Here is a 12536-nt window from a genome sequence, read left to right as displayed (position 1 = left end):
TATATAATTATATGACCTTGTGACTGTATGATTCAGGTTTTCCTGTGTGACATCTGTCTCATTCATTGCACCAAACGGATGGCATGCAGTTACTAAAAATCTGTTAAATGCTTTTTCCCCCCTTTCTTTTGTTACCCTGTTCATCCACTGCACTCGCATTCAAACAGTGCTTAGAAAACTTTTTTTTTTTTAATTATTTCATACCTTTTTTTCCCTTTCTTTGTGCACTTTTGAGTTAACAGGTTAGAAATCTTAATTCTGAGAAGTCTAGCACAAAGAAATTAGTAATGCTTTACTTTATGCAGCTTTTACTGAGTGTAACTTTCTAGGTTTAAAAACATAATAAGCAAGTTAGGCGCTAAGTTTGTAATAGGGCATTATGTAACAGCATGTAACATCAGTAGAGCTATAGGCTAAGGATCAGTAGCCTTAGATTCCCATTCAGATCTCTCCTCTTCAAAAAGCTGAGAACCTAGTAACACTGTTGTCACTGTGACTGAAGATATATTTTACATTTCACAGGAGTCTACTGAAAAGGACTACAAGCTTTGGATCATAACCCAAACACTTCTTTGATTCATTATGATGCCATAAGCAAAACTGCATTGAAACTGGTCTTGTAAACATGTGATATGAGCACTGTACAGCATCCTTTATGAATCCTTTTTGTTCTTATACAGAAGTCAGTTCTTCATACATCCAGTAAAGTCATTTCTTGCATATCAAAACACTAAATCTGTTCTAAGTCTGAATAAAGCAGCACAGTAATTCAATTTAATGTCAAGTTATTTTGACTGCTGAGATGAAAGAACCAGATATTTAAATGATTCATTTTATTCGTGATTTAAAAAAATATTTTAATAATAGCAGGAAAATCTATGGACCCTGGTAAGCCAACATAAAATATAGTTTAGTAGTTTGCTAGTTATGAAAGGAAAAGTTTAGTGCAAAACACTGCTCTAGAGATAGCATTAACTGGTGCCTTGGAGCCACTGTGTGACCCCCAACTAAGAGTATTTTTAGAAGAATTCTTGTCTTTGCATATAAATTGAAAAACGTGTTCTCCATGTCTAGCAAAAGATAGCTCTTTGCCTTCACTTCGTTTTCTTCTCCCACTTCCAAACAGCTTTTACAATTGTCTGAGGCACTTTTTGAGACATTAAAACAAGGAAATTGTAACGGAAAACATTAGATTATTGGAATCTCTTTCTCAGATTACAGTAGAGGGTGGTTGTTTCATCAAGTACCATTCAGTCATGAGTTTCATTTTGCCATTGTAGTAGGAGAAGTTACATTATAGGTTTCCCTCATTTGCAAGATGCCTTCTGTGCCACTGCTGGTAGGAAAGACAAATTGTTAATTTTCTCTTTAAAAGAAAAGATTGCCTTTGACTTTCTGCTTAATGAGACAGAATGTGGCTATTCTGAATATTTTCCATCCAAGTTTATTAGTATTCTAAAACTTTTGTGGGTTAGTTATAAACCGTTACCAATAATGAAGGGCAGCTCCAAACTTTGTCATCAATTTGGGATGCATCCCACAGTAGGAAATGTTGAGGAAAAATTCTCCATTATAGAGCGTGGTTCAAATTGTCTCTCCCAGGCAAAATAGCTACAAAAACACTTTCAAAGGACATTTATTCTCAAGCATAGAGCTTTGTGTCTTTCCAATTCCTTGCTTGTTTATCATCCTAGAATACCCAGAAATAGAAAAAATATATTTTCATGGATAAACAGGGACAGATCTCACAAGCAACTTTATAAAACTTGTGCTCCAGCTAAAATCTGTTCATGAGCACATTCAGTAGTATCATCCATATTATCATTTTTTTTTCTTTCAGCATGTAGTGGATATGTAGGCAGATAATGTGCATTTTGAGGCAGTCTTTACTGATAACACATGAAAAATTGTCAGCTGCATTTTGGGTATTATGTTGTCTCTAAATATTCTGCAGTTCAAATGTTAATGTGATATAATTTAGCTAATTATTATTCAGTAAAATAAACATGGCTATATCTTGTATATGATTATTGGTTAGATTTTATTTTATTTAAACTTCTAGTCATGCTTTATAGAGTAATATTTTAAGATTCCTTAAAATTATAAAATGGAAAGCTGAGATCATTCCTTAAATTGCTACAAACGAAGCCTGAAGTAGATAATTAGTTTTCAATTTAGAAATATTTTTCAATCTTTTCTAAAAGAATTGAATGATTTGATTCTTTTGATGTACTTTCATATTTGAATGCCAGGTTTTGCTTCTATTCTTCTGATGTTATCTTAACATCCATCTGAGCTCTGTTTATGATTGAAATTGCCTCTAACCTTCACTTGCAGAGTCAGTTCAGGTGGATTTAGCATTCAGTTTGTTTTTGATGTCTGTTCTTTCTGCTGTGTTTATGTAAGATTTCCTGGGAAACTGACAGATCCATCTGATACCACTAAATTAACTCTTCTCAATGCATTTGATGAAAAATTTGTTTTTATGTTTTCCTTCAGTAGCAAAACAAGCACCAAGGTAAAAAGCTCAGCCTTGTGCTATACAAACAACTTCTAAATGATGAAGTTGTTAATGTTCTCTGCTGCTGCTTCTACTTTCTAAACAAAATACATTATTGTTTTGGCTTTCAGAGTTGTAGCAGAATTTAGTTTGTTCAAGTAAAATGCAGACATTTGGGACTGTATTTGACTTACGTTAAGTAACTGGCATGGGATTTTATTGTATTTTTTTAAAAGTTTTCTGTGAATTATGCCTGAGAACATTGTAAAGACTAAAAATAATGTAGACTTACAACAACTATTAAATGCAACCTGATCTTTTTGGCTTTCAAATCTGATTAAATGTGAGCATAAATATACAGCGTTTAAAATACAGCATTATTTACATATACATTGCAACTTAAAAGCTTGAATTGGCATATGAGCATTAATTCATGAAGCTTCACAGATCATGAAACGTAAACACTATTATCTCTGCCTCTGGACAGGCAAGGCAAAGAGGCTAATAGATAAATTTGAAAAACAGTGGGTGAAACATTTTTTATTTGGGAATTTTTAAGTAAAAATGTCTCTCATTTGCTGTTGAACTTCGAGGGCAGTAACTTCAGGTACTTTTACTATTGACTTTACAGTTCTCTGAAGATGTAATCCATCTGATCTAAATGCACATTTCTAGAGTGATTTCATAATCTGCAAGATTAGATGCTACTGAAGCATGATTTGTACTATCTTAAGCGAGTTAGATTGCAAGTGATAGTGACTAGAAAGACAATATAGAGGAGTGGCTCAAGACATGATATTGTACCGTATAAAATGTCCTTGGAGATATGATTCTGAGCTTGACCAAAACTTCCCCAGCAAGAAAGGGGAGTTCTGATAATCAGTGTTCTCCAAGCTGTGTTTCCTGTTGGCCAGAAGCCTTTCAATTCTTGAAGAGGTGCAAGATGCACTTTTTTGGGGGGTTCCCTGTGGATTGTTACCATATGAGATAACACTGTTCCTGTCAGAGAGGCTTCCTTTTTCTCACTGGTATTCTGAGCCACCCAACTCTTGCAATGTGTAAGCAGCCTGTGTGCTTTAAAACGAGCAATTTATGCTTTATGAATCTTACTCTAAACAAATGGCCCATAATTACATGGGAGCCTGATGACAATCAAGAAGAAATTTATCGCAGCTTCTTGTGATGTGCTGTCTAGTACAGCTCTCTTCTAAGGAACATGTAGCTCAGAGAGGTTATTTGTGGTGAAAATTATTGATGAAGAACTGCTGATTCTAGTTCAGTGTCTAACTCTATCGTGAGTTCTTTGAGTGATTATTTGTAAATAAGTTAAACTTTTTGTGTCTCATTTTTTGGTTTGTAAAAAAGGAGATCATAATGCTTCTGTTTGACTGCAGGCTGTGCTACAAAAACTGTGTTGCTGTTTCTTGCCTATGTAGAGCAACACAAGACTTCATTCTAATGTTGGAATGTTCTAATTAGACTTCGTTCCAGTGTTGGAAGTGAGCTTCAGAGCTCATCACTTTGCTGCCTTGAGGATCTGTAGTTTGGAATCTTTTGGAGTGATTAGATTTTAAAGAGAAGTTGATACTCATAGCAAACCACTCATCTTCTTCCCATTCTGTCTTAGTATTTTCTTGAAGTTAAAACTCTTCTTCCTATTTGGTTATGCATATTTGAGAAATTGGCTATACGTTTCCTAGCGGATTTGAATGCTGCCTTGGTTATAAACTTTGTGAAATATCAAGCATGTTAGTGCTTGTGGAATACCTTTAAGGCATCTTACTTGCATACACGGCAGAAACAGTTAATTCCACAGTATCCTGAGTGCTGGTTTTTTTGTTGTTGTTGTTGTTTTTGTTTTTGCAAGCATCATCTGTCATAATATGTGCAGGTATTTGAGAGAGGAGAAAGAAAAACAGAAACTCCATATATTATTTTTTCTAACAGTGCTGCACTTATATATGTGTGTGTGTGTATATATATATATGTGTGTGTGTGTGTGTATATATGTGTGTGTGTATATATATACTGATGCTTTAAAATTCTAACTCGAATATTAGTGTAGTTATCTGTAGCATTTAAAAACTGTGCTACATTCAGACTGCTACTAGTTTGTATTTAGTAAATATTTGTGTTACCCTTTGTAAAGAATTAGTGTACTATTTATACTTATTTTTTTTCCATCTCCTCATTCCCTGTGGTAGTTACCAGTACTTAAGGAATGATGCATTTATCCTCATTTCAAATTAAGTGTAATGTATTTCAAATGAAGTAAAGCATTAATTCTAATAACTTTCTAAGTGTATGCTATTCAGCACTTTCCAGTTTCTGATCAATGCAAAAAACAGTTGCAATGTTCTTTGGCCTTCCCTCTGTACTTTCTCTCATTCTCTCCTTCTATAATGCTGTCTTCAAGTTTCACCTTCCTTCTCTTTTTTCTTTAAATCCTTACTACGGTCTTGCATCATTTGCAAAGGAATCAGCAATGTTATGTAAATCTAGTAATATACAAACATCTGTGTGGTGTTGGGAAAAACACACTGAAATTAAAAAAACATTGTGAAGGCCTCAGGATTGATAATTTAGTTAATACGTTATTCCAAATCCATCTGAAGCAATTTGAAATGATAATATTCAATTGTTGAAATTGTTAATGGCAGAGATGTATTTATTAATTACATGATGATAGTGCAACATGTAATATCTCTTTTTCCCATTGCAAGCTCTTTCTAGGAAAAAAGGGATAAAATAAAAAACACAAAGAAATGTTTGTTCTTTTAATTTCTTGTTGTTTCCCCATTGTTCATCTTATGTACGCATTCAGGAAGTAATTCAAGTTTTAAAATAAGTCTGAGTTTTTTGTGTTCTTCACAAGATTTTTGATATATTTAATCATGATTTAATCTTTTGACACTTTAAAAATGTAGTATAATATAAAATATTTGCTGCGGCTCAGTAACGCTAGAAGATATGACAGAACTCATTATTGGAGAGATGCATGAAAATAGAGGTTAACAACTAAAAAAATATGGCAGTGATTTTAGCATAGAAGCAGTTTTGACTGTTTAGTGACCCAAAAGTTGGAAGATGAGAATCTTTGGTTTGAACTAGTTCCTTCATTCTCCTGTTAATTATGTAATAAATGAATAAACATAAAGGAGTGTTCACTTTATGAAGTCTCAAATATATGCCTCATTTCTGGAGCCTTTTAAGCAGCCATAGAGTGCTTCCTAAATTATGTACTGAGACTTTGTACTGAGTTTAATACATGCTTTTAATTTTTCATTTTAATATTATTATTAGAAATCATCTTTCTTAGTTTAAACATAAATTACAATTTTGTCTCCAACTGATGATGATAATATTTTCAATTCTAGGATATCTTGTATTATGAGCAGCTTAAGTCAAATGTGATTCAGCATGACCTCTTAGTGGACAGCCTGATTTACAAAGTAAGTAATCCATTAAGTGATTTATGTAGTCATCACAGCAGTATCTTGTTTGCGGGTTTTTTTGTTTGTTTTCTTTCTTTTTTTAACAAAGAGAATGTGACATAGTTTTATTTTAAGAAGTGTCAGAGTGATTAGAGTGAACTGTTGTAAACTCTCTCCTTGTTCCTGCAGTGGCTCTTGTGTAAGACATTTGTTTAAACTGTTGAAGAAACAGTCATACAGAAAACATTAACTTCATTTTGAGGAATAAATGATTTCTGAAGTAAGATAGCACTGGGGCCCAAATGATTCCATTTCAGATTTCAATTCAAAATAGTTTTATAATCCACTTAATATCATGGTTTTGCATTTTGCAATATGGATTATATGCTTAACCATAAGCTTTTTCATTATTAAATGGTGAAACAGTGTCTTCTACCACTGTGTTAAGTCTTTCACCTTCAAACTGCTTCATTTTTTTATTTCAGGATGTAAAGCTAACGGCAAGCAATGATGACTACTATTTTGTATTTGAGGATTATTTATATCAGGTATGTAACTTAATTTTTTTATCAGAGAAGTTAGTGTACTGCTTGGCAGTATATAGCAGGACCCTGGACAGATGTATATCGTCCCTTCAGAGTATCAGTGCTGTAAACAAGCCTTGTACGTTTGGACAGATTAAGCATGACTTGCTTGTAAAAACTCCTGAAGGACTCTCAATCATCCTTCTGATACCAGAAATATGAAGTCAGCTATGTTCTTTCTTTTTCTAGCTTTGTAACAGTAAAAATGGTTAACAGGAGGTGTGGCACACAGAGATATCAAGAGTTGAGAATTTCCAGTTTAAAACAAAAATATTGCTTTACAGCTCTTACTGTGACATACTGCAGTAAGCACAAAAGATATTTTATTACCTATTTTTAAAGTGAACACATTGGTTCTATGTAAGGTAATGATGTGTATGGTTACTTCTAAGCTTCCTCCCCTACTAAAGCTGCTACTTGCAATAGGGAATACAGCTAATTTATACAGAATTATCTTCATTGCTGCCTGTCAGATACCCTTGAACAGAAGGAGATTACATTTATGAATTTCCTAATGTGTACTTGATTGCAGTGTCAACATAAATGTCATGCAGCAAACTTCACATTCCCTTGGTTTTTTCAGTTTCATTAGTCACACTTGTTAGGCTAGACTTGCTTAACATTTTTTTTTTTGGGCTACGTGAAACAGTTCTTCTTTGATGTTAGTATGTAAAACTGCCAATAATATGGAGAACTGACAAAAGCAAAAACTATCCTTAATGTTGTTTAGTCCATATGAATAAAAAAATGGGTTACTATTTAAACGTGCTATTCAATCATGTCTACATATGATATTTTTAACATAGTGACTGTTTAAACATTAACATTAAAAATCACAACGTCAAAAAATTATAGTTTATTTTACTTAAAATAGTTACAAAGGTAACGTCTGCATCTGATTTTTTTTTTTAATTAATTACAATTAAAAAAAAACACTCTACAGTGACAACTCAGCATTGATCTTATGTTTATCAAACATTTTTGTACTTAACAAGGGGTTGTGTCATTATTCTTACAGCAGCATCATTTCTGTGAATGAGAAAAATAACATAGAAAGAAACAAAGTCAGACTCGTACATCTGTGACTTTTGTCAGATGTTCTTATTTTAGTGCTTGAATCTTACATCCCTCATAACTAATATGTGCAGAGAGCCTCACCCAGAAGTTTCAGTGTAGTCAGAACTTGTGTTTGGGTTGGAGTCTACTTCTTACAAAGTTACATGGTCTTAAAGACTTCCAGGTTCTGATGCTGGGCACTGTAATCCCCCTCTGTGGACGAGGAAGGCCTCAAATAAGGTTACATTCTTTCCCCTATGAGAGGACAGAATTTATGTCCCTTCTAGATTAGTTCCTCTTTCTCTCACCTCAGTTAACATATACAGAGAATTACATTTGCCTGTGTATTGTTATTGTCAGTTGTATTTTGGCAGCTGTGAAAATGACTGTGTATTGCACAAAAATAATATTTAGCTTAAACTGTTCAAGATAAAGAAATTATTTATTTTTAAAAAGATGTTTGTATCTGAGAAGTAATTTTGAGATTCATGAAAAGGAAATTTCTCAAAATATGCCTTGCTCTCAAAAAAAAAAAAAAGAGTGGTTGTCAGATGTCACAGTTTTACATGTTTCCTTTCGATAATGCTGATCTCTGGAAAACGTTTGCAATAATTTGTTGAAGGAAAACTCCATTTGTTTTACTCATAAGAAATTATGTAGTAAAACACCATATAAACTATTCCACATCTTACACCTTGGCTACAGTTTAAGGAAAAACTGTTGAAAGCTGCAAGAACAGTGGGTTTAGTTATTTAAAAGTCAGCAAATTGTAGGTTGTTTTACTTCTGCCCTCTTGTGTCCATTCTGGATAGCACAATCTCTCATGGCATGAAAACAGGAACATTTTTTCAGTTGTGTATAGGATGAGATTCTTTATTGTTTTTTTTTCTTCTAGGAATGCTTTTAATATTTAATTTTTTACTCAATTGCTGTGAACAGAAAATTGTTACTTTATGTAAGCAGTGAAAAATACAGATGTATTTTGTAAAATATAGTATGCATTTCAGAACTTAAGTATATGACATGAACATTCTCTCTTGTTCTTTTGGAAAGTACTGAACAGTGCAAGCATTCTGCAAAGCTTATGGAAATTAGAGAGAGTACAAGGATCAGTCCTCTGGAAATGCATGTATATTAAAATGTAAATTCTTTATTTGCATATGCTCTTACTTGGACTTCCCTAAGTCATAGTAACCAAATAGGAAAATGACCTATTAGACATCAAAGCAGCCAAGTGCGTGCACTGCACTTTAATTACACAACCACTTTAATGACTGAGATTAATGGGAAGAGGGGAACTAAGCAAAAACTGAAGGGAGTACTTTTGAAACATTCCAGATTGTTCCGACATGCTGATTATTCAGGTGTACGTCAGTATGACATGACAGAAGGGAGTAAACTGCTGCTTAGAGGCAAAGAGGAAGATTGGAGGATGTGGATATTTTGCTGACAACAAATGAATGTGAAGATGATATCATAGCAAACTCCAAATGAGTCTAGAAGTTTTAATGAGACACTAAATGGAGCTGGTCAATAGCCTTCAACCATATTAGCGTTCTTCAGTAGCATCTTGCAAGTGCTAATGAAAGTGGGTGCTTGAATCTCTATTTGGCATTTCTTTGTTGATTTTCAGCTGATTTTTTTTATGCTGTCTTCTACAGGTATTACTCTGTTTTTCACGAGATACTTCAGTATTGGAGCACTTTGCTTACAGCAGTGCTACTCCACCTAAATCGTACATACAAGGTAATAGGAGTTGTTTTAAAAAAGAATACAGCATGTGAATTTCTTTTGTGTTCATTACACCTGTTAGACTACGTTTAAAAGAATATCAATAAAGAACATCACACATCCAGCTGACATCTTCACAGGTTCTATTACTGCAGTTTAAAAACTGATTGCATTATGCCCAGATTGCAGTGATGTAATTTTATGGTAGTTTTCTGTGTGTAATTATTCAATGTTTTTCCAAAATAAATTAAAACCCCATCTACGACAGTATAGTAGAATTGTGACATCTGTCATCAGCTGGGATAGAAATTTAAATACACATCATTGTCCTCTGCAATTTCAACAGATTTATTAACTGGAAGTGGGGATAGAGTGTTATCTTCCCAAAGCAGTGAGTTTGGAAAGTATTTGTAGACAAGAACAGAACACGTTGCTGAAGAATATTAGGTTTTGTTATATGGGCTGGAAAAGTACAGCTCTACCAAGCAGGCTTACACAGATTTTTTTTCATTGCACTGTGTCTTCCAGAGTTTTACCCTATTAATTTCTCTCTGAGTCTGATTTTTTTTTTTTTGGTAACTTAATAGTCTTACATTTATCACTTCAGTCCACTTGCTCTCTCAGCCAGTTTCTGCCGTGCTTCTGAGCTCTACTGCCTTGTTTCTTAGATCCTCACCTCCTTTGGCTTTACCCAGAGGTTTACAATTTTGTGTTTTTCCTTGAATCCTTCAACCATCCAATCCCCCCTTTTTTTTAAATAAATATATTTCATTTAGATTTACCTTCTCCATTACCATTTTCTTCCTTGGTCCATAGTTCTGGTATATGTAACCTAGTGGATACCAAGTACTTTTTTTCAGCATAAACTCTTTGCACTTTGTTTTCCACGTGCTGCTACTTGTGTCACTAGAGCCAATGATTATTTTGTGATTATTTTTTTCTTCCTTTCTTATTGCTTTGTAGGTCTTTTCTCTCTCTCTTTGAATGAATTAAGCAGCTTACTTTACCTACTGCCAGAAACTAGCAAGGGGCTCACCTGAGAGCAGAACAGTAGTGGGGTCTGGGTCTCATTTCAGGCATGGGGCCATGGCAGCCCAGAAACACTACTATTCTATTTATTCCAAAACAATTCTGAAGAATGAAGTTGCTGAAATCTAAGTCTTTGCTGAGCATGTGCAGCGTATATCTGCAATGCTTGTAGGTCCTATTTTTGGCTAATTTTCCAAGAGAAATGTTTCATGCTAAAAATAATCACCTTCCAGTTTACAACTCCCAGCTACAGGGCAAGCAAACAATTGAAAGGAAAAGTAAAATTACTTTGTATTTTGATGAAACAATTGATTTCTGTAATTGGAAAATACTGGATTTTGTTTTCATGGTTAGGGGGCAAGAGCTTCACAGATTCATTTTGAATTTAATTATGTCAATTTGTTGTATAGAAAAATATTTAAGTCCAAATTAATTTGAACCTGGCAAAAGTTCCTGTGCCATTCTCCTGCGTAGAAAGAATAAAATGCACAGAGATCTGCAGGACCTGTGAATATCCTATAAATTTTCACATAGATTATTATAGTTGAATTTCTCATTTCAAAACAGAGAAATAATGAAAAGTTTTTAAGTAATTGTAAAATGCTTAAAAACCTTTTTTTATAGTGCTAAATAAATTGTGAAAGTTTTTATAGCAGATTTAAAATGAGAAAGTCGTGCAGTTACAATGCTGTTGACTAATATGAGATGTTCATTTTGCAAGGAAGAGAAAACTGGCATGTTTAATCTGCACGGTCAACATTTGTCTTGACTTAATTAGTCTTTTGTATCCAATAAATCACTTTTTTTTTTTTGTTTTTGTTTTGATTTATCACAGATGTACCATGCATCTTCCTCTCTATTGAAGACTTAATGAAGTCCTAAATATTTTTTTTATCTGGTGTTCTTCTGCCTTCTTAAGTGACTTTCCTGTCCCCAAGTCAGCTTACCACAGCAACAGACTTTTCCCTCTAACTTCACAGTCTTCAAGGACTGCAGCAAGCACCTTTAGAGGTCCTTAATATTACACCCCAATCAAAATTCTTATTCGTTTTTTCCCTTGTTTATCATTCTGCCCTATTGGTGCTGCATTTTTGTTTTACCTTTGAGAGTGTATTTGTCCTATTGCATTGCTTACATGCTTTTGGACAATATCAAACGATCAATAACATTTGTAGTTACAATATTTGTAATTGTCACTTAAATCTATTTTTAACTTATATCTTTACACCTTTTAACAGTTGTATTGCATTTTAATTGTTGTTTGATGATTCACAGGAAAACTTGGAATAGAAGAGTATGCTGTTTTCTATCCACCAAACGGTAAGAATGATACTATTGCCTCCTCTAGCGGTAGATTGGAAAGGCACAGGATATGTTTTTCCTCAAATACGTGTTAACCTCTTTTTCTATTTCAAAGTGTGTTTTACTGTTATTCTGCCAAATTCATTAATTTAAAGGATTAAGTTGGATTGAAGCTAATGCAGAAGCACATTCAGCCTGTTGTTAATAGTGACATGAAGTTTGTCACTATTAGAGGGAAAGAGGGAAAGCAACTTCTGGTGCAGTAGCTTGTACTCCAGTGACAGAGGATCTTCCACTTAGAGGATCTGAAAGATACATCCTGGTCCCCAGCTTTTCAATGCTCTGTACACCATGTTTGAAAGTCTCTTTTCCTTTCAAAAGTAGTGTTCATTTTAGAAATTCAGATCAAACAAATCTATACAACTTTAAATCGATATCATTGCAGTTGTAACATCAGTTGTTAATTTATTTTTCAGCTCTTATTTTGATCATTTCAGTCCTGATGTGTTGAAACCTTACCCTATTTTCGTGCCATTTAAAATTCAAGCTCAGTGCTATTGCTTTCAAGGCCTCACATCAATCTTGTATCCTTATCTCTGACCTTACCTTCTGTGCCTTCTCTGTCCCAGTGGTGTCAGTGATAGCACGTTTGTTTGTGCTCCCCTTTCTTCCATTTTTGCCTCCACATTTCTTTGCAGCTTTATAGCCATGAAGGTCCTTATGACCTCTTGTCAAAAAAGTTCCTTCTCATTGGTCCTATGGAAAATTAATGAATGGGAGCTGAGATCAGTTGCAAAGGAGGAGAGAACTGTCATACAACTGCCAAGTCCTCTAACTGTTATGTCTGAGTACTATATAAGTTACTGGAAGTCTTGGCCTTTTTTTTTTTTTTTTTTTCCA

At 34.0% G+C, this 12536-nt stretch overlaps 1 protein-coding gene across 1 annotated transcript in view; it reads left to right on the top strand.

Annotated features, from left to right (window-relative positions):
- The window catches only part of TBC1D19 (TBC1 domain family member 19), a 46057-nt gene that overhangs the window by 26064 nt on the left and 7457 nt on the right, over positions 1-12536 (top strand). The window contains exons 12-15 of the mRNA XM_010710318.2: positions 5878-5952; positions 6420-6482; positions 9236-9320; positions 11610-11654. Of these exons, the coding sequence (XP_010708620.1) occupies positions 5878-5952; positions 6420-6482; positions 9236-9320; positions 11610-11654 (268 nt within the window). The remainder of the gene's footprint in view (positions 1-5877; positions 5953-6419; positions 6483-9235; positions 9321-11609; positions 11655-12536) is intronic.

Source organism: Meleagris gallopavo, chromosome 4 (genome assembly GCF_000146605.3).
Source record: "Meleagris gallopavo isolate NT-WF06-2002-E0010 breed Aviagen turkey brand Nicholas breeding stock chromosome 4, Turkey_5.1, whole genome shotgun sequence".
Lineage (NCBI taxonomy): Eukaryota > Metazoa > Chordata > Aves > Galliformes > Phasianidae > Meleagris > Meleagris gallopavo.
The sequence above is the reverse complement of the archived record's forward strand: the minus strand, read 5'-3'. Positions and strand labels throughout refer to the sequence as shown.